Source organism: Callorhinus ursinus, unplaced genomic scaffold, assembly GCF_003265705.2.
Source record: "Callorhinus ursinus isolate GAN/ISIS: 27379988/994484 unplaced genomic scaffold, GSC_fseal_2.0 scaffold8, whole genome shotgun sequence".
Taxonomy (NCBI): Eukaryota; Metazoa; Chordata; class Mammalia; order Carnivora; family Otariidae; genus Callorhinus; species Callorhinus ursinus.
In genome coordinates, this window is record NW_027397070.1 from 482026 (window position 1) to 501193 (window position 19168).

General features: G+C 39.9%; 2 protein-coding genes across 2 annotated transcripts in view; one reads left to right on the forward strand and one right to left on the reverse strand.

The window, feature by feature from the left end:
• The window catches only part of RAB2B (RAB2B, member RAS oncogene family), a 17568-nt gene extending 13117 nt beyond the window's left edge, over positions 1-4451 (reverse strand). Inside the window, exons 1-3 of the mRNA XM_025870380.2 lie at positions 4111-4451; positions 3813-3884; positions 1159-1226 (exon numbers count right to left, since the gene is read on the reverse strand). Coding sequence (XP_025726165.1) covers positions 1159-1226; positions 3813-3884; positions 4111-4156 — 186 coding nt within the window. The 5' untranslated portion in view covers positions 4157-4451. The remainder of the gene's footprint in view (positions 1-1158; positions 1227-3812; positions 3885-4110) is intronic.
• TOX4 (TOX high mobility group box family member 4) lies at positions 4422-18738 on the forward strand. The gene is made up of 9 exons (XM_025870378.2): positions 4422-4557; positions 4769-4837; positions 11156-11398; positions 12272-12532; positions 12882-13112; positions 14879-14959; positions 15288-16031; positions 17136-17299; positions 18000-18738. The coding sequence occupies exons 1-9, from the start codon at positions 4552-4554 to the stop codon at positions 18058-18060; spliced, it is 1860 nt and encodes a 619-aa protein (XP_025726163.2). The 5' UTR covers positions 4422-4551; the 3' UTR covers positions 18061-18738.
• Positions 18739-19168: the final 430 nt, after the last annotated feature.

Below are 19168 nucleotides of genomic sequence, written 5' to 3' on the forward strand. Positions count from 1 at the left end.
GTACATTTACTGAAAAAATTTGCATATGAACGGACCTGCGCAATTCAAACACATGTTGTTCAAGGACCAATTGTACTTTTAAGACAGATACCTGCATGCGTAGGGAGATGGAGGATGGGAGGAGGGTAAGGGGAGGAAAAAAAGGAAAAAATCACTGTACTGCTTATAGCTATAAGGGCTTCAGCTCTTGAGTTTTGAAAAAAAAAAACAGAATGAAATAATAAGTAAACAAAAACAGATTTTAGCTGAATATCAAGAACTTTGTGCTTGCTTCCTTCAACTTTAAATAAAGACAGGGATATTATTTTCCTTAGAGAAAAGAAAGATACAAATCAAATGAGATAATACACATAAAATCAGTTTATGTGGATAAAACAAAATTATACTAAGTCAAGCTAAATTTTAGCAGTACTACATTTGTCAAATTTTAAAATACGCATAACCTCTGACCCAGATTTTCCATTTCTGGGCAGGCATTCCACAGAAATTCTCAAACTATTTGCATAAAGATGTAGTAATCAAGGACATTCAGTGAAAATTTGCAAAGGTGAAAACTGAAAACCTGAATTTCCATCATTGGGAGTATAGCTAAACAAATGATGGTACAGACTTTTTATGAGTCTATATTGTGGTTAAAAGAAATGAGGTAGAGATGTATGTATCAATACAGAAGTATCCAAAACACAGAAATTATTAAATAAAAAAACTAACATAGCTAGGTCTACTCGGCCATGATTCTATGCAGGTAAAACTAACAAGAACAAAACCACTACCATGTACTTGTACATGTGTATGTATCTGAACACAAAGAAGTCTGAAAGCATAAGCACTGAAACATTCACACTGATTAGGCAGAAACCAGGAATGGAAGGAAGAGATGTGTGTGTGTGAAAGGGGACATTCACATTTTATTCTATACACTTATATTGTTTGCTTTTATTTTTACCAGGACAAATTCATACATTACTTGGGTAATTTAAAATAAAAATACAAAGACACGGCATTCAGAATTTTAACTGTAACAGATGAAAGTGAAAACTCTCCCTCTACGCTCATCTTCACCATCAGCCCCACCCTCATGGCCCCTTGCCCCCGCATCAGCCTTTACTGTTCTGTTTGGATCTTGGTCAGGGACTAAGTTATCCTGTTCTCTCTCACCGTATCCCAGATTTGCAGTTTGATTTGTTTTCCATCAATGTTGACCATACGGGCCCCAAACTCCACACCTGTCAGTGAAAAGCAAAAGAAAGGATGTGATTCTCATGAACATCACCCATGTTGAGAGGTTCATGTTTTTCCCCAATGTGCCCACTGACTCCTTCTCTGTCTGCACTCAGTACCACTAAGCCCATTATTGCTATTTGCTACAATTAATTTTGTGTTTCTTAAACTTTCATTTTCCTTCTAGAATTAAAAAATTGTAATCTAGATGATAATGACCCCAGGAATGTAACCAAAAAGCAGAAATGGAGATAAAAGTAAGAAGTAGAAAGGGTGAATGAATTTTTAGTAATGTTAACACTTAAATTTCATTAGGTAATTAATGTTTAATTTGTAACTTTTTAAAAAAAAATCTAAAAACTTTGAAATATTTCCTAACATTTTCTCAAAGTCACTCTCTAATCCAGTATTTCTTTTTTGCAATTCCATAATTTTTTGTTTGAGAAAAGAGCCTAAGAAATAGGTTCCCAAGAATGATACATTTCAGATCTCTAACTAATTCCCACAGTTCATTAGAAAATAGCCTTCCTCACAGGAATACGGAAACTGACAGTCTGAATAAGGTTTTGGTTTACCTGGCATTCATCTTCTTTCAAGTAATGTTAGGACAAAATTTAAAATTGAAGGTCGCTCAAACTGAAAATACTTGATCATAAGTCAATTTGTCCTATGTTCTATTTTTATATAGTATTTTACTAGAGAAATTCTGATTTCCAAGTAAGAAAGAGCACTAATTTAGCTTCTGCTAAAGGGCTGACAGGTGCCTATTCAGTGCCCCCCCACACAATATTATCAGGACTCTCTCTCTCAACTCCAAGATGCTGCAGTTAAAAAGATATAAAAAATTCTTTTACTACTCTAGACTGCTTCATCAAGAGCAGTGATACCTACTGAAAAAAAGTCACTAGATTTTTTTTTTCCCCTTTCTGGACAATAGAAATGGAATCTCAATAGCGAATTAAAAAATAAAATTTGGGGCGCCTGGGTGGCTCAGTTGGTTAAGCAACTGCCTTCGGCTCAGGTATGATCCCGGAGTCCTGGGATCGAGTCCCACATCGGGCTCCTGGCTCAGCGGGGAGCCTGCTTCTCCCTCCGACCTTCTCCCCTCTCATACTGTTTCTCTCTCTCTCTCTCTCAAATAAATAAATAAAATCTTTAAAAAAAATAAATAAATAAATAAATAAAAAATAAAATTTGTCTTTTATGCAACTTCTCCCAATTATGCACTCAGAGATCCTTGTATTTTACACATATTTTCTATCCAACTGTCTTATCTTGGTATATAAGTCTGAATTCAAAAAGAAACAGAGCCTATACGGGACTCTGGCAAAAACTTGATCAATTCATTCCTCCACTTTAAAATTTGTCATTTGCTCATTACCTTCAGCTGTTTTAGAACTTGGTCCCTAATTCATTCTCTAGCTTTACTTTTTTTGCCACTCTCCACTTGAAATTTCATGCTGTAGCCATATTACTTTGTTTTCCAAAGGTAGTCTGATCTGACATTCCTGAGTATTTGCAAATATTATTCCCTCTTGCCCTGACCAGTTTTCCATCTCTACAACCCCTGTGCCTGGCTAACTCTTGTTCATTCAATTTTCAGCCTCTCCTCCCCTTCTACCATAGGAATTTACTTAGTCTCTGATCCAGCCCCACCTCCTACATTGGAAGACTAAATTACTTACGGACAGGCACAATGTCTGCCTGGTTAGGCACTATATACCATTAGCACCTATTACACTGTACTCACTTCATATTAACTTACAAAGATATTTTCCTGTACATGTTGTCCTCTAAATCCTTTTCTAACCCCATTACTTATTTGGCTCTGAATAAGGTGTTTGGGAACAGAAGTAGCTTCAGATTTCAATAAGGTGGGATTTGGAAGTAGCGATACGGTAAGAATGGGAGTTAGGGATTTTATCCAGAACCTGCACCTGCATGGCAAGAAGGCTAGTTTCATATACATTATTCATTTGGAGTGGGGTTATGGAGATTATGGGGAAGGGGTTGTTGAAGTCCCAGAAGGCCCCCGCCTTAACACAAATGTGCAGCAAATGTTTATGCCTTCCATAATCACAAGTGTGATTTTGTTATTCTACTACACTCTTTTCCTTAAAGGTCATCTGTTTTATCTACCTTCTACTTAGAAGGGAGCCCTGGAAGAGCTCTTCATATTTACTTCTTCCTCTTCAACACACACAAAAATCTGCATGTTGGTGATCACTTTGAAAAACATACGTGACGTTTGCACTAACTTACCGCAAAACAAGGTGAGTTTTTGAATAAAGCAGTTAAGCTTTCGTGGGATTTTCCATAAACATACAAATTATATTTAGGAAAAAAAAAACAGGACAATGAACTCATATCTCATGCCCATCTCTGAAGTTGCCTTTCAATGATTTACTCCCCTTTACACCACTCCCCATTTATCAGCATTTGGTTAGTCACTCTTTATTACAATACATAACCTTGGACTAGCTTAAAAATAGGAAAAGGTAACTTTTTAATTCGAATACCGAAGCCTGCTAACTTTCCACTTCAGCTAGTCAGGTTTCGTTATCTCTTCTGGGACAGGCACATGGACTTACCTATTGTGAGGTCGTGGACAGGCTGGAACCGCTTGTCCGTAAACTGTAGGAGGAGACATGACTTCCCCACACCTAAAAGAGGAAGACGCACGTTCCAGGAGTCACGCGGCCCAAGAACAATCTCGAGTCCGGGCGTCCGGGGCTGGGGAAGGGGAGCCCCGAGCCCCGCCCCCGGCCGCCCCGCCCCCGCCCGCTCTTCACTTAATCGCCCAGCCCACTAAATGAGCCCCGCCCCACGCCCGGATTTGTGAACTTCGGATCCCCGCCCCAGCCGTGAGGGCAGTCGCCCGCAGGTTACCTGTGTCCCCGATGATGATGTACTTGAAGAGATAAGCATAAGTCATGGTCCCGTTTCCTCTGGATTCCGGGTCCGCCCGACTTCCACAACCACTTACCTCCGGCCTCTCTAGCCGCACAATCTACCGATCTCTGGTCCCTCTAGCCCAGATCACGTCTCTATTGCTCTCCCCTGAAATTCTCTCTGGGTCGGAGCGACTGTAATACCCGGACAGCACCTCCAGGGACGCCTCCAATACTTCTATTTGCCATTATCCCACCAAGCTCCAGGGGGCGGTAGCTACCCTTTCCGCCCGCTTGGCCATCCCGGCAACAGCCCCACGGCTCTCCTTCCAATCAGCGGAGAGCGACGCGCGTCCTTGCGGAAGTGACGGCAGTGCGAGTCCGGTGGGGGCGGTGGGAGCGATGAGGGAACTGAGACGGTGGTAGCCGTTGTGTGAAGATGGAGGTAGGAACCTGAGCGTTAAGAAGGCTGGAGAGCGAGCGCGGCCGACCGAGTCGAAGCAGAGGCGGGAAGCCGGGCGGAGAGGCGGGTGACGGGAGGGGAGAAGAGAGCCGGGTTTGGGAGTGTTGTCAGAATGTCGGGGACAGAATCCGTCGCTCCATGCTAACTCTCTACTCCCCCTAACTTATCCCCGCCGCTTTCTTTTGGTTTCCAGTTTCCCGGAGGAAATGACAATTACCTGACGATCACAGGGCCCTCGCACCCCTTCCTGTCAGGGGCCGAGGTGAGCACGAGCTGCCGACGCTGTGGGGGGAGGGCCTGAGGCAGCGGTAGGGTAGGGCGGTGGGGAGGAGAGCGCGGACGCCCGGGCCCGGGGGCTGGGAACCAGGGGCCGCGATTGGTGTTCAGAGAACAGTGGCAGCTGCTTCCCGAGCCTATAAAGACTAAGGGGAAGGCCCGGGAAGCTGCTGTCATCAGAAAAGCAAGACTTTGAAAAGAGCTAACCCATTTCAGAGTGATTCTGGATTGGAAGGACAGGGTGGAATTGTTTCCTTTCATTGGGGAGAAATAACTACAATCTGGGGGGATCACAGCGGGAAGAAATTGGGGTAAGGGAGTTTACTTAAGGGGTTAACTGTGAGCATGTGTTCATTCTTGGAACTCTCTCTGTTGTAGGGTCTTTGTTTCTCTTAAACTTCTACTAAAAAAAAAAAGTGGTTATGTTTACCTACAAGCTTGTTTCTCTAGTGACAGGATGAAAGGAAATATTTGCCAGAAAACATGGAGTTGAGTACATGTGTTTCTGTTTGCCAGTGACTCAGAGTTTGGGCAGGTTACTTCACCTTTATATGTCACAGATTCCCTAGCTGTCAAATGGCTGTAATAATAGTTTCTTATGATGTTGTGAAGTAGAAGTAATGGTTATGATGAGGTACTTTAGTATCTGTGAAAAAGCTTTGCTTAAAATATTGTCATAGATACATATCACTTGTTTAGGCAGGGCAAAATAGTAAGATTTGGAACAGAAAAAGTAAATTTCCCAGTCTTCGAAAAATTATTCTTGAGCTTTCTAGGATTTGGGTTGTTTTTTTTTTTTTTGAGAATTTTAGTACTTTTCCCCCCCAAAAGTGATGTGAACCACTTGCAGCAGTTTTTGTTGTTTTTTGTTTTTTGTTTGTCCTAAGAATTCTCAGTTGCTGTTGAGTAGGCTTATCCTGGATTAAATCTTAATATTTCAGTGGATGAGAATTAGATTGAAAAGGGACAGTTGCTAGTTTGATTTCTTTATTGCCATTATTGGTTATTGTTACTCTCTTGAGGGGAAAGTATAGCTCAAATGAACGACAAATTTAGAAATGATATAAAACTAAATCTCTTTGATGCTTTCCAGTCTCATTGCCAGTTTTTTCTGAACGATATCTCCATGGTTTAATTTCGTTATTTGGAGTGCTGTAAATCTCACATTGGCCTTATCCACACGAACGTGCATCATTGCCAATTTCTTCTGAATCAGATTTAAATTTAGAGTGTGGTAAATTTCACACTGGCCTCATCAAGAAACTTTCCAGGTTTGAGTCTATCCTTTTTTTGTTTTTATGACTTTAAGAAATTTAACAACACAACTATTTTGCCAAGAAGCTCACAATTAAATTTCAGTGTCTTCTTTTAGCTTAGGTCTTTGTCGTTGCTAACAGTTCTTCTCATTACAACTTCACCTTTCCTCCCCCCCCCTTTTTTTACCTTTATTTCAATTGGTTTGTGGTTTTTGTTGTACCTGGTCTTATTGTGAATCACCCCCAATATAACTTAGAACTAGATAAAGGTGATATTTTTTCTTTTAGAAAAAGAGTGATATTTAGAGTTTTCTTGCATGAAAAAAGATAGATGTCCAAAAAATACTAACCATAAAAAAAATTGAAAAATTGGACTTCACTGAAATTAGGAACCTCTTTCCATCAAAAGACATCATTAAGAAATTAAATAGGTACACCAGAGACTGGAAGAAGATATTTTAATACACATACCTGACACATATTCAGGATATATCAAATACTTAATGTAGAGTAAAAGAATCCAATTTAAAAACAGGCAAAAGATTTTTTTTTTTTAAGATTTTATTTATTTGAGAGAAAGAATGAGAGAGAGAGAGAGCACATGAGAGAGGGGAGGGCCAGAGGGAGAAGCAGACTCCCTGCTGAGCAGGGAGCCCAATGCTGGACTCGATCCCGGGACTCCAGGATCATGACCTGAGCCGAAGGCAGTCGCTCAACTGACTGAGCCACCCAGGCGCCCCAGGCAAAAGATTTGAACACACACTTCACAAAAGAGGGTATCCAGATTGCCATTAAGCATATGAAAGAGTGTCATCATCACTCATCGGGAATGCCAGTTAAAACTATAACGAGCATGACAGTATACCCACTAGAGTGGTTAAAATTAAAAACACTGACAAAAGATTTTGCAAGGATGTAGATAACTCTTAATCATTGCGGATTAAAGTGTAAATTGATTCACTTTGGAAAACTGGCAGTATCTGCTAAAAATGAACATATACCTACCCTGTGACCCAGAATTTCTACTCCTTGATGTATACATGAGAGAAATGAGTCCATATATTCACCAAAAACATGTACGTTCACAGCAACTTTGCTCATAATAGCTAAGCACTGGATACAACCCAAATGTCTATAAACTGGTACTAGTAAAAAGGGATACTACACAGCAATAAAAAAGGACATCAACTACTAATAAATGTACCTTGGGTGATCTCAAAAATATATTGTTGAGTAAAAAGCCTGACATGAAAGAGTAGACACTATATAATTTCACTTTTTTTTTTAAAGAGTATAAGGAATAGACAATGTGAAACTATGGTAATAGAAATCAGAATAGTGGTACCTGATAGGAAAAGGAGAGAGTATTGACTGGGAAGGAGTATGACAAAATCTTTTACAGTGATAGAAATGTTCCGTATCTTTGATCTGGGTGATGGCTAATTGGATGCTTACATAATGTAAAAATTCTTTGAGCTATGTACTTTAAATTTGTATACTTACGTTATACCTAAGTAAGAAATAATACTAAAAATTTCTAAGGAGTAAGTATCCAGAGAGGAAGGCTTAGGATGTGTTATAGCATTGCTTGAGACAGGAAAGTTCTATCTGAAGGGAGTTTAATCTGTTTTCCTCATTCTCGTTGGCTCTTACACAATGATACCTATTTTTAATTAGGAAAAGTACTTATAATATTAGAACCAGTTAATTATTTCAGGCTGAATACTTAAAATTTTCACTACTATAGAATTTTTAAAAAACAATGAATTATCTTAATGACCCATTGTACCAGTGTACTGTGAGTAGACATGTGTTGGATTAAAATAAATTTCTTTAAAATGAGTAATCTACACAAAGTATTTTTTTTTAAGATTTTATTTATTTAGGGCGCCTGGGTGGCTCAGTTGGTTAAGCGACTGCCTTCGGCTCAGGTCATGATCCTGGAGTCCCGGGATCGAGTCCCACATCGGGCTTCCTGCTCAGCAGGGAGTCTGCTTCTCCTCTGACCCTCTTCCCTCTTGTGCTTTCTATCTCTCGTTCTCTCTCTCTCAAATAAATAAATAAAATCTTTAAAAAAAAAAAAAAGATTTTATTTATTTATTTGACAGAGAGACACAGCCAGAGAGGGAACACAAGCAGGGGGAGTGGGAGAGGGAGAAGCAGGCTTCCCACTGAGCAGGGAGCCCGATGTGGGGCTTGATCCCAGGACCCTGGGACCATGACCTGAGCCAAAGGCAGACGCTTAACCGACTGAGCCACTCAGGCACCCCTACACAAAGTATTTAAAGAAATACTGGGTTGTATGTTTTAGCATGGGGAAATAGGAAAAGAAGGAAATCTTTTTTTTTTTTGGTTCTTCAAATAGCTGAGCATCCTTGTTTATAAAGTGTAATTCCCAAATTGTTTCCTCCCTAAAAAAGGCCCATGAATTTAACGGAGAAGGAAAAGAAGGCTGAATGAGAGGGTAGCTACATCATGTTCCTGTTTTCTCCTTCTGGGTTAAAATCACTTATTTTTACCTGAATATTTGCTAGTTTTATCTTTGTTTTATATATGGTAGAGTAAGATCTAGTTATGTAGTAGGTCCACTAAAATAAAATAACTAGATATTCATTATTGGCTTTATCATTTATGGTAGTAAAAGAGCTTTAGAGTGAATCTCTTGTGTTTATTCTAGTCTATAGTTTACCCTCTGTATTCTTGATCATTGCTCTTCTTTTACTTAGGGAAGAAACAAGCAAATAAGCAAAACAAAACCCCCCAAAAAACAACATTAAAGCCATGGATACTGAATAACAAAGCTGTTTCCACATTCCAGGGGGTGGTGCATAGAAAGAATGCCTTGTTAATTCGATACAATGGAATCTCTGTATGTCTGGTTTTTTAGTGTAGTCTATGAGAGCACTCCAGATGGTTTATGTGGGGTAGTCCTTTGCAGAACACTGGTTTCTTGTTTGGGATATGAATTTTTACTCTTTTTTCTGTTCTCTTTTAACAAATAGTATCATTTTCATATCTTGGCAGAGTTGCCTTTTTAAAGCCAAAAAAAGATAGGCATCTTTTGCTTTGTCAAAACATTGTTTCTTGTAAAAATTGAAAACTACTATCATACAACTATTAATCTATTACAGTAGATGTTTCCCCTGATCCTTTTTCCCATCCCCATAACTTTGTTCACATGAAAATTTGGTAGAAATCTTTGTACTCTCTTCTTGAAAAATCTCACATGAACCTAAACTGAAATTTCAGAGAGAGTCATGGACTTGAAATTCAGAACTTTCACACAAGAATCATGAGCTGTGTACTGAGAAAAGTTCAGCTGTTGCGGAGATTTTTAGTTTTTCCCATCAAGAACTGCTTGCTCCTATGTTCCTTGTACCACTCTCGTGTTACATCTCTACCAAATTTTTACCATGTTAAGTAAAATAGTAAGGATCTTAGAGAAGGAAAATGTAGAAATGAAGCTATATATATATATCATTTGTCTTGTAGGAAACTTTTCTCAGTTTGCCAACGTGATTCAGAGAGATTAGGCATTTCACAGACATATTTTTGTTCTCCCTAGTTTCTACTAGCTGGAAATTCCTTTTAAGCAATGTCTTCATTAAAAAAAAAAAAAGTGGGGTACTTGGCTGGCTCAGTCAGAAGAGCAAGTGACTCTTGACCTTGGGGCTCTGAGTTCAAGCCCCACGTTGGGTGTACAGAATACTTAAATAAAACTTAAAAAATGAAGTAAAAAATGGTGATATTAGTGAGACCCTTTCTGGGCCGATAATAACCTTGAAGAACCCTTAAAGAATGTATTGTTTAACCATGGGGAAAAAGTTGGGTACCTCTGGAATTTGATCTGAATCAGTTGATATTTACTATGCCATGTGATAGGTTGATTGAATTTAAAGTTTCTAAAATTTCCAATTTTCTATAACTGATTAGCAGGTTGCAAGTTAATAATTAGGATGCTAATGTTATCATTAATAGCAATGATTAATAGTTATTAAACAAAATAACAATATAAGGAGAGTACTGTTACAACTCTTATTTTATAGATGAGGAAAACCCCTTCAGAGTCCTTTAGTAAGTGGCAGAGCTGGAACTTGAACCCAGACCTCTCTCACACCAGAGTCTCTTGCAAGTATTTATAATGCTCTTACTGCAGATGTTGCCATTTTAGTTTTTTACTGTCAAAAAAGGAACCATAGCATCTAATGTATCTTAGTTCAGACATTGGTCTGTTAGCTCTACAAATGGTGGACCCATTCAGTATAGAAAGGAGTCTATTACTATAGTTGAAGTCAGAGGAAGGAATTGGGTTTTATAGCTAGCTGGAGTAATCTTTTGCTTCCTCTCTTGCAGAAAAGGCTCTGTCAGAGCAAGACTAGGAATGTTAGAGAACCAGTTTGCCGTTTCGCCATAGCTCTTATGAAGGTTTTTCTCCTCAGTATTAACCTTATCTTGACATTGTTGGGTTTTCCAAAAATAAATCTTACTTGTTAACATCATGATTACTAAGATGGAACTCTTAAGTGTAGATATTTTAGAAGAGGATATCATTCCATGACAGTACTTTTTGGGATTTGCTTCAAAGGAACCTAAAAACAGTAGTCAAAACTATAATTGTCTGGTTGAAAATGAATTTCTGTGGTCTAATAGTTCAGGTGGATAATTGCAAAATAACTGGTGTCTATTAGAATCTTTTGAGAGTTTTTAAGCATCGTAGGCAAAACAATTTATAAAGACTGGGCCCTTACTAACAGCTCAAAGAGTCACTCATTAGAACAATAAGCATGATAAGACAACAGATGGCAAAGATAAACTGAAAACTGTGATTGATTTTGGCAGCCTTGTATATGCCATTATGACCAAGGGTATTAGTAAGAACAGAGGTTTATTTGTAAAATTAAATAGGTCTTAAGAAATTGATAACAAAAACAGGATCCAGGCTGAAAAGAGGTACACTAAGAAACTCCAGTACCCAGCCGTGTTCTTCACTTAGCAGTATGCAGTTCCTCCTCTTCCCACTAACTTTTTTTCTGTTTTTCCCCCTACAGACATTCCATACACCAAGCTTGGGAGATGAGGAATTTGAAATCCCACCTATTTCCTTGGATTCTGATCCCTCACTGGCTGTCTCAGATGTGGTTGGCCACTTTGATGACCTGGCAGACCCCTCCTCCTCTCAGGATGGCAGCTTTTCAGCCCAATATGGGGTCCAGACATTGGACATGCCTGTGGGCATGACCCATGGCTTGATGGAGCAGGGCGGGGGGCTCCTGAGTGGGGGCTTGACCATGGTAAGGGGCAAGACATTATCAAGCTTACCCAAGCTCATGGGCTTGGTAGTGGTAGGGGAGATAAAAGTGACTCTCTCTTCCCTACTACATTTGGGTATTACTTGGTTCTCATTCTGTGTTTAAAGGCTCACCAACAAAGACTTAATTTCCGCTGAAGGAAATTTATCATTTGAATCAATTTTACTTGAAAAATAATTTAAAATTATAAAATGTCCAGTGTTCACCCGGATATGAAAATGATTGGGATGGGGGGGTGTTTTTTTTCCCCATCTATAATTGCCATCACATCCTAGGATTAAAATGTGAGTGTGAAAAAAAAATGTGAGTGTGACAGCTGGCACGTTGAGAGATTTATTCAAAACCAGTCTGAACCAATGTATTGTGGATTACTTTGTTATAAATTGGTATATTGGACTTCCAGCACATTTCATCAGTAACACATCTTCACACTATATTTGATGCCAAACATCTCTAACATCGGCCTTATTTACTCTTGATTGCCTGTATGTTGCAACTTTAAAAGACCATTATTGTAGGAGAGTACAGGAAGGAAGTTTTTCTTTACCCTATGTGTCATCACTACCTCCAGATTACTGAATAATTTATTTGTTCTTTAAACTAACTTGTCCAAAATTAAGACTTCTCTGGTTATTTTTCATTATTTTGGAACAGGCTTTTGAGTACAAAGAAGTAACTTTAATAATTTCTGTACTTTATTAAAAAGCTTAATATAGGTAAGTTATTTGATGTTTAGTCTTTAAATGATGATACAGTCTGGGTAAGCAAGGGTTATAAACTGTCCTGAATTCAGTGGGGGGAAAGAGTGGTGTTTTTTTATATTTAGTGTTTAATTAGTCCTTCTGCTTCTCTCAGGACTTGGACCATTCTATAGGAACTCAGTATAGTGCCAACCCACCTGTTACAATTGATGTACCAATGACAGACATGACATCTGGCTTGATGGGGCATAGCCAGTTGACCACCATTGATCAGTCAGAACTGAGTTCTCAACTTGGTTTGAGCTTAGGGGGTGGCACCATCCTGCCACCTGCCCAGTCACCTGAGGATCGTCTTTCAACCACCCCTTCACCTACTAGTTCACTTCATGAGGATGGTGTTGAGGATTTCCGGAGGGTGAGGCATTCCCTGCCAAAATCAAATCTGCCATGATATTCTGGGATAAAACTCTTGGCATACAGAGCCTACCGAGTATTATTTGCTCCTGCCCTGCCATCTCCTCTGCTCTTTTCTGGGTATGGGGTCCTGCCTCTCAATCTACAGTTTATAATGCTTTTCCCAATCCCCATTCTAATTGGTCCTCACATACTTTACTAATGTCTTAATCCTATTGCCTCTTTTTAGCATTTCTGAAAATTCCATCCATGTGCCTAGTTAGTTCCCCCATATTAAGGTCCTTTTCTTACAGTTCTCCAGACATGATACTTCCTTCTTCCCTTTTGTAATTCTCTTTTCTCCCCTGCAGCAACTTCCCAGCCAGAAGACAGTTGTGGTGGAAGCAGGAAAAAAGCAGAAGGCCCCAAAGAAGAGAAAAAAGAAAGATCCTAATGAACCTCAGAAGCCAGTTTCAGCATATGCTTTATTCTTTCGTGATACACAGGCTGCCATTAAGGGACAGAATCCCAATGCCACTTTTGGGGAGGTTTCAAAAATTGTGGCCTCCATGTGGGATAGTCTTGGAGAGGAGCAAAAACAGGTGAACAGAACATGGAGGGACTAGTGGGTAGTGAATGTCCCAGAAATTTTTAAGTAAGGGGATAAAAAACTAAGTTTCCTTTTAACTTTTTAAGTTGTTACTTAATATCCTCTTTGTTAACAGCACATTCACAGATCATAGTCTTAAAGTTACAGCCATCCACTGACTCCAGAATGCACATCAAAAACTATTAATAATGTTTATAAAAACAGTCTAATTTAAACCCCATTTTTTTCCATCTGTAAAATTAGGCCATTCCTTGGTAAAGAGTATCTCTAAAATCCACTAGCCTTAAGTTTGAATTTAGAGTTTAGTTTATGGTTTTTTCATTGTCCTAGTATAAACTTGAAAAACTATAGTTAATCTCTCTAAATTTAACATGGATTTAAAAAATAGGGGCACCTGGGTGGCTCAGTTGGCTAAGCATCCAAATCTTGGTTTCAGCTCAGGTCATGATCTCAGGATCGTGAGATTGAGTCCCACGGTGGGCCCCGCACTGGGTGTAGAGCCAGCTTAAGATTCATTCTCTCTCTCCCTCTCTCTCCCCCCGCCCCTCCCCCACTCCCCTCCCCCTTGCTCTCAAAAAGTAAACAAATAAAAATTATGATACTATGTAAATATACAATTAATATTGAAGATGGCTGTAATTATCATTGCCCTAGACTCCCCAGGTCTTTTGTCAAAGTGAGTCTGCTACTTAATATTTGAAACAAAAAGCTGAAACTTATAGCAGTTATCCATTGCTACTCAACAAACCGCAGATTTAATAGCTTTATTTTATTTTTTTAAAGATTTTATTTATTTAACAGTGAGAGATACAGCGAGAGAGGGAACACAAGCAGGGGGGAGTAGGAGAGGGAGAAGGCTTCCCGCTGAGCAGGGAGCCCAATGCAGGGCTCGATCCCAGGACCCTGGGATCATGACCTGAGCTGAAGGTAGACACTTAACAACTAAGCCACCCAGGCACCCTGCAAATTTAATAGCTTTAAAAATAGTGGCAGTTTATTATTTCTCATGATAATGTGAATTGGTTAGATGGTTTTTCTGATGTTCTTGCCTGGGCTTATTCTTGTGGTTTGTCAAATGATAGCTGGTATGGCTGGCCAAAGTGACCTTGCTCTCGTGTCTGACATTTGGTGCTACTTGGCTTAGATTCCTGCTCATTGACATGGCCTCTCCATCAAAAGGCTAGACTGGCTTCCTTGTAGTATAGCTGACTTAGTGCAAGGTCTCTCTGTCACTTCAGCCAGAATTGCCTGGTCAAAGCAATTCATAGAGCTATCCCAGATTCAAAGGAAGGGGAAATAAGTTTCAGCCCTTGATGGAAGAAAAAGTATGCAAGATGGGAGGAATTCTCGTGGCCATCATTTCAAATAACTTGCCACAGTCCTTAAGGGACAATATACCCATTAGACACATCCCAGGCTAAGCAGACTATTAATCTTATACAATGTTTGGATCTGGATTTTCTCTTTTTTTTTTGGTTATAAAAGTGGGCATGAGTTGGTGTTAGCTATAGAAGTGTAGTTGTCCTGGCAAGACTTGCTGATTGGCTGACTTTCAGATGCATGGTCACTGGGAAGTCTGCCATGGAGGCTATCTTGATTACTAGCCAGAAATATATTTAGTTGTCAATATTTAACAATTTAAAAAGAGTTGTCAATATTTAACTGAGATGAATTGTCATTCGTTGATAAATAATACAGAATTATTAGTCTTTTCTAGGAGTATGGGGACTTTATAAACAGTCTCTGCCTTTCCCGTAGGTGTACAAGAGGAAAACTGAAGCTGCCAAGAAAGAGTATCTGAAGGCTCTGGCTGCATATAAAGACAATCAAGAGTGTCAGGTGAGAGGGTTACTTAATAAAAAGATTTTTGGAGCTGTTTATTAGCAGTTAAAATAAGTAAATACCACCAAAAACCTGTAGGACCTGTTAATACTATGTTGTATTAAAAGCTTAAAAGTATATAACAGGTTTCCTATTGTTTCCATCATAAACCTTGCCACAGTCTGTCTTTCTGAGTTTATCTCCATTATTTACTTTCACAGCTCTTTTCTTTCTTCCACTCTGTGATGTATCTTTTCTTGGGAGGTGATTAGAGTGAATATGTTCTGGGGAAGAGAGTAAATTTCCCAATGACTTAACTTACTTTCCTTTTTTTTGGGTCTTTTAGGCCACTGTGGAAACAGTAGAATTGGATCCAGTGCCACCATCACAGACTCCTTCTCCACCTCCTATGGCTACTGTTGACCCAGCATCTCCAGCACCAGCCTCAACAGAACCCCCTGCCTTGTCCCCTTCCATTGTTGTTAACTCCACTCTTTCCTCCTATGTGGCAAACCAGGCATCTTCTGGGGCTGGGGGTCAGCCCAATATCACCAAGTTGATTATTACCAAACAGATGTTGCCCTCTTCTATTACTATGTCTCAAGGAGGGATGGTTACCGTTATCCCAGCCACAGTGGTGACCTCCCGGGGGATCCAACTAGGCCAAACCAGTACAGCCACTATCCAGCCCAGTCAACAAGCCCAAATTGTCACTCGCTCAGTGTTGCAGGCAGCAGCAGCAGCTGCTGCTTCTATGCAACTGCCTCCACCCCGACTACAACCCCCTCCACTGCAACAGATGCCTCAGCCCCCCACTCAGCAGCAAGTGACCATTCTGCAGCAGCCTCCCCCACTGCAGGCCATGCAACAGCCTCCACCTCAGAAAGTTCGAATCAATTTACAGCAACAGCCACCACCTCTGCAGATCAAGATTGTGCCTCCACCCACTCTGAAAATGCAGACGCCTTTAGTCCCACCAGCTGTGGAAAGTAGTCCTGAGCGGCCTGTGAACAACAGCCCCGAGGCCCACACAGTGGAGGAAACCTCTCCTGAGACAATCTGTGAGATGATCACAGATGTAGTTCCTGAGGTGAGCCTGTTTTCAAGTCTTTCTCCAGACCAGTGGAAAGGTAGAATTATTTTGGTTGACCCAATAAAAGTGGAGGTTGCTACTAGCATTTAATGTCTGGCAACCAGGAGTTCCTGTAGGGAGTTCCCTGCCACTGTGACTTGTCCTACCCATAATAATCTATTGTTCTTGGTAAGAAACATTTAGGAGGGTGTTCTGTCCCAGACCACCCCTTAACTAAGCAAAAGTCATACTGCAGTTCTACGAAAGAGGATAAAGCCTAAGCATGGAGTTATTTTTCAGAGGTATCTATCCAAGGACCCTAAACTTTGGAGATGGAATTTCTCCTACATCTCTGCTGCTTGGCTTGATGTGTTTTAAGTGGGGGATGGATAGCTTGAAAAAAAATGGTTCATATCATTGAGTCTTTCCAAAGAGACATAAATAGATGCCAATTACCCTAATTTGTACATCACCAACATTCATTTAAAATATGTTTTGAGACTCCAGGTCCACAATTAATGAAGCAATCATTTAAAGAAAAATAACCCCCCATCAGCAGGAAACTATGAATCTCTGAGGTCTTTCCCTTTTTCTAATGGCATAAGCCAGCCTCTATTCACACTGTACTTTGTAGAGATTTTCAGAGGAGTAATAGTCAAGTGTGGAATGAAGTCAGTGATAGATAAAGAGTACTAGCCAGCATTCTACCAATTGGAAGAATCTTCATGTCAGTCTCAGGATGCTTAGAGAGGGGAAGACCAAGAACTCTTTTAGAACTCTGCCCCCAGGGCGCCTGGGTGGCTCAGTCGTTAAGTCTCTGCCTTCGGCTCAGGTCATGATCCCAGGGTCCTGGGATCGAGCCCCACATCGGGCTCTCTGCTCTGCGGGAGGTCTGCTTCTCTCCCACTCCCCCTGCTTGTGTTCCCTCTCTCGCTGTGTCTCTCTCTGTCAAGTAAGTAAGTAAAAAAAAAAAAATTAAAAAAATAAAATAGTTAAAAAAAAAAAAAACAACTCTGTCCCCATATGGGGGCAGCTCCATTGGTTCCTGGAGTTAATTTGACTAGCTGGCTAGTTAAGTAAGTAGCAATCTAATTCGTCTTTTGTGCTCTCTTCCTCTCATAGGTTGAGTCTCCTTCTCAAATGGATGTTGAACTGGTGAGTGGGTCTCCCGTGACACTCTCACCCCAGCCTCGATGTGTGAGATCCGGTTGTGAGAACCCTCCTGTTGTGAGTAAGGACTGGGACAATGAGTACTGCAGCAATGAATGTGTGGTGAAGCACTGCAGGTGAGCTTATAGTTTCCCTTCTTACAATTCAGATATTGCTAAGTTAACTGTTGGAAAACAGGGTAACCCTGAGCATATAGTCAGTATCACCTGACCTGAGGTAGACTAGATTGCTATATGTATGTCTAATTATAGAGGCTACTAGAAAAGCTTCCCCTGCTTAAAAAGAGCTTACATTTCCCACATAGACAAAGATGATGTAATTAGCAGTTTTTGCATTTTGGTTATATTATATTCAGTTACATGTGCTCTTTAACATTCAGTTACATATGGTCTAAAAAATTATAACACCTTAAGCTGTTAGTGACTATGGATATTAGCTTAGCTTCTCTCCTTACTGCAAATCCAGCTACCCGGGGAATTAAAATTTGAGAACGACCATTATGCTAAGTGGTAAGTAGCGTAAGAAGAAGGTGCTAAGTGTGGCAGAAGGGGTGGGTGGTAGGGGCGAGAGAAGTTCTGAAGATTTTGCCCATCTCCCCAATCTTCCTGGGATTTACCTCTATCTATGAAAGTATTGGTATTTTCCTAAGTCAAATCTGCTTCAGCAAATCGGGATTGTCTAAACTTAATTAAGGCTCACTGCCCTTATATTTATATGTTGATATCATTTCATCTTAATGAAACTATTTAAGACAGAGTTCAAAAAGGCTGTATCTAGGCTGTAATTCTAAGTTTATGTGTATCTCTTCTCTCTCAGGGATGTCTTCTTGGCCTGGGTGGCCTCTAGAAATTCAAACACTGTGGTGTTTGTGAAGTAGTCCTTCCTGTTCTCCAAGCCAGTGAAGACTTACCTGCTGGGAACATGTCTAAGAGCCTCTTTTTAAAAAACAAGTTGGGCTTCAGGCTTCTGCCTGATCTCAACCCATGATGTTCCTTCGTGCTTCTCCCCTTTTCTATCTCTTCATCAGGGGCCATACTATGGAGCAAGGCCATTGAGTTGGCTGTAATCTGGAATTGCTTTTTACTTTCAAGTACAAGCAGAGATACCAGTGATAAAATAGCAGAGAAAAGGGTAAAGGGAATATGAACAAGCAGAACATAGGGGTGGTGATGGTGGGGGGTTGTTTGAGGAAACTCGGTATAATTGTCATAGGACATGCCTAAACAATTATTAAAATGATGGGAGAATACTCAGCTTTGAGCCTAGGCTAAAACACTGTGTGCATCCATTTTAAAGGGGATAAAAAGTTGCATTAAAGGTTATCTCTTAAACAGGAACGATTGCTGTCACACCTATACATTGCTTTGAGAACAAAAGTTTTCAACAGAGCAGGCACCTTGGGCTATAGGGAAAATACTGTCACCTGGGAGTTCCTTATTTATTTCTTTACAAATAATGTTATTTCTGTAATCCTTGATCCTCCCTCTTGCACTTACCACAGTTTATGAGTGTAAAAGACAGAAGTCTATATCCTTAATATAAGGTTTTACCAAAGTCTAAAGAAGTTGTGTTCACTTGTGTTTAATGAAATATCTTTTAAAAGATAGGCTAGAGGTGTTTTCACTTACATAATATATAGGCTAATTCTCTGTACACCCTAGGGTTTCATTTAAATTTAATCTAAGATGTGCTTATCTCATTTTTCTTGGAAATAAGCTAAAAAAAGAAGAAAAGACAAGCAAAGCCACATAGTTGTGAAAGGGTAAACAAATATTTAGAGCATGTTAGCCCTAATGATGATAACCTTAAGTGAAATCAAATCTTACCTTGAGAAATAGCTGTCCCAGAGAACCCCCTTCTTGATTACGACGTTCACGTAGTACTAACTGCTAATCACTTTGATCCTATATAGTATAATCAACATTTTAATTCTTTCCATGCACTCATTTAGTTTGAACCTTACAACAACCCAGTGAGGTAGGTAG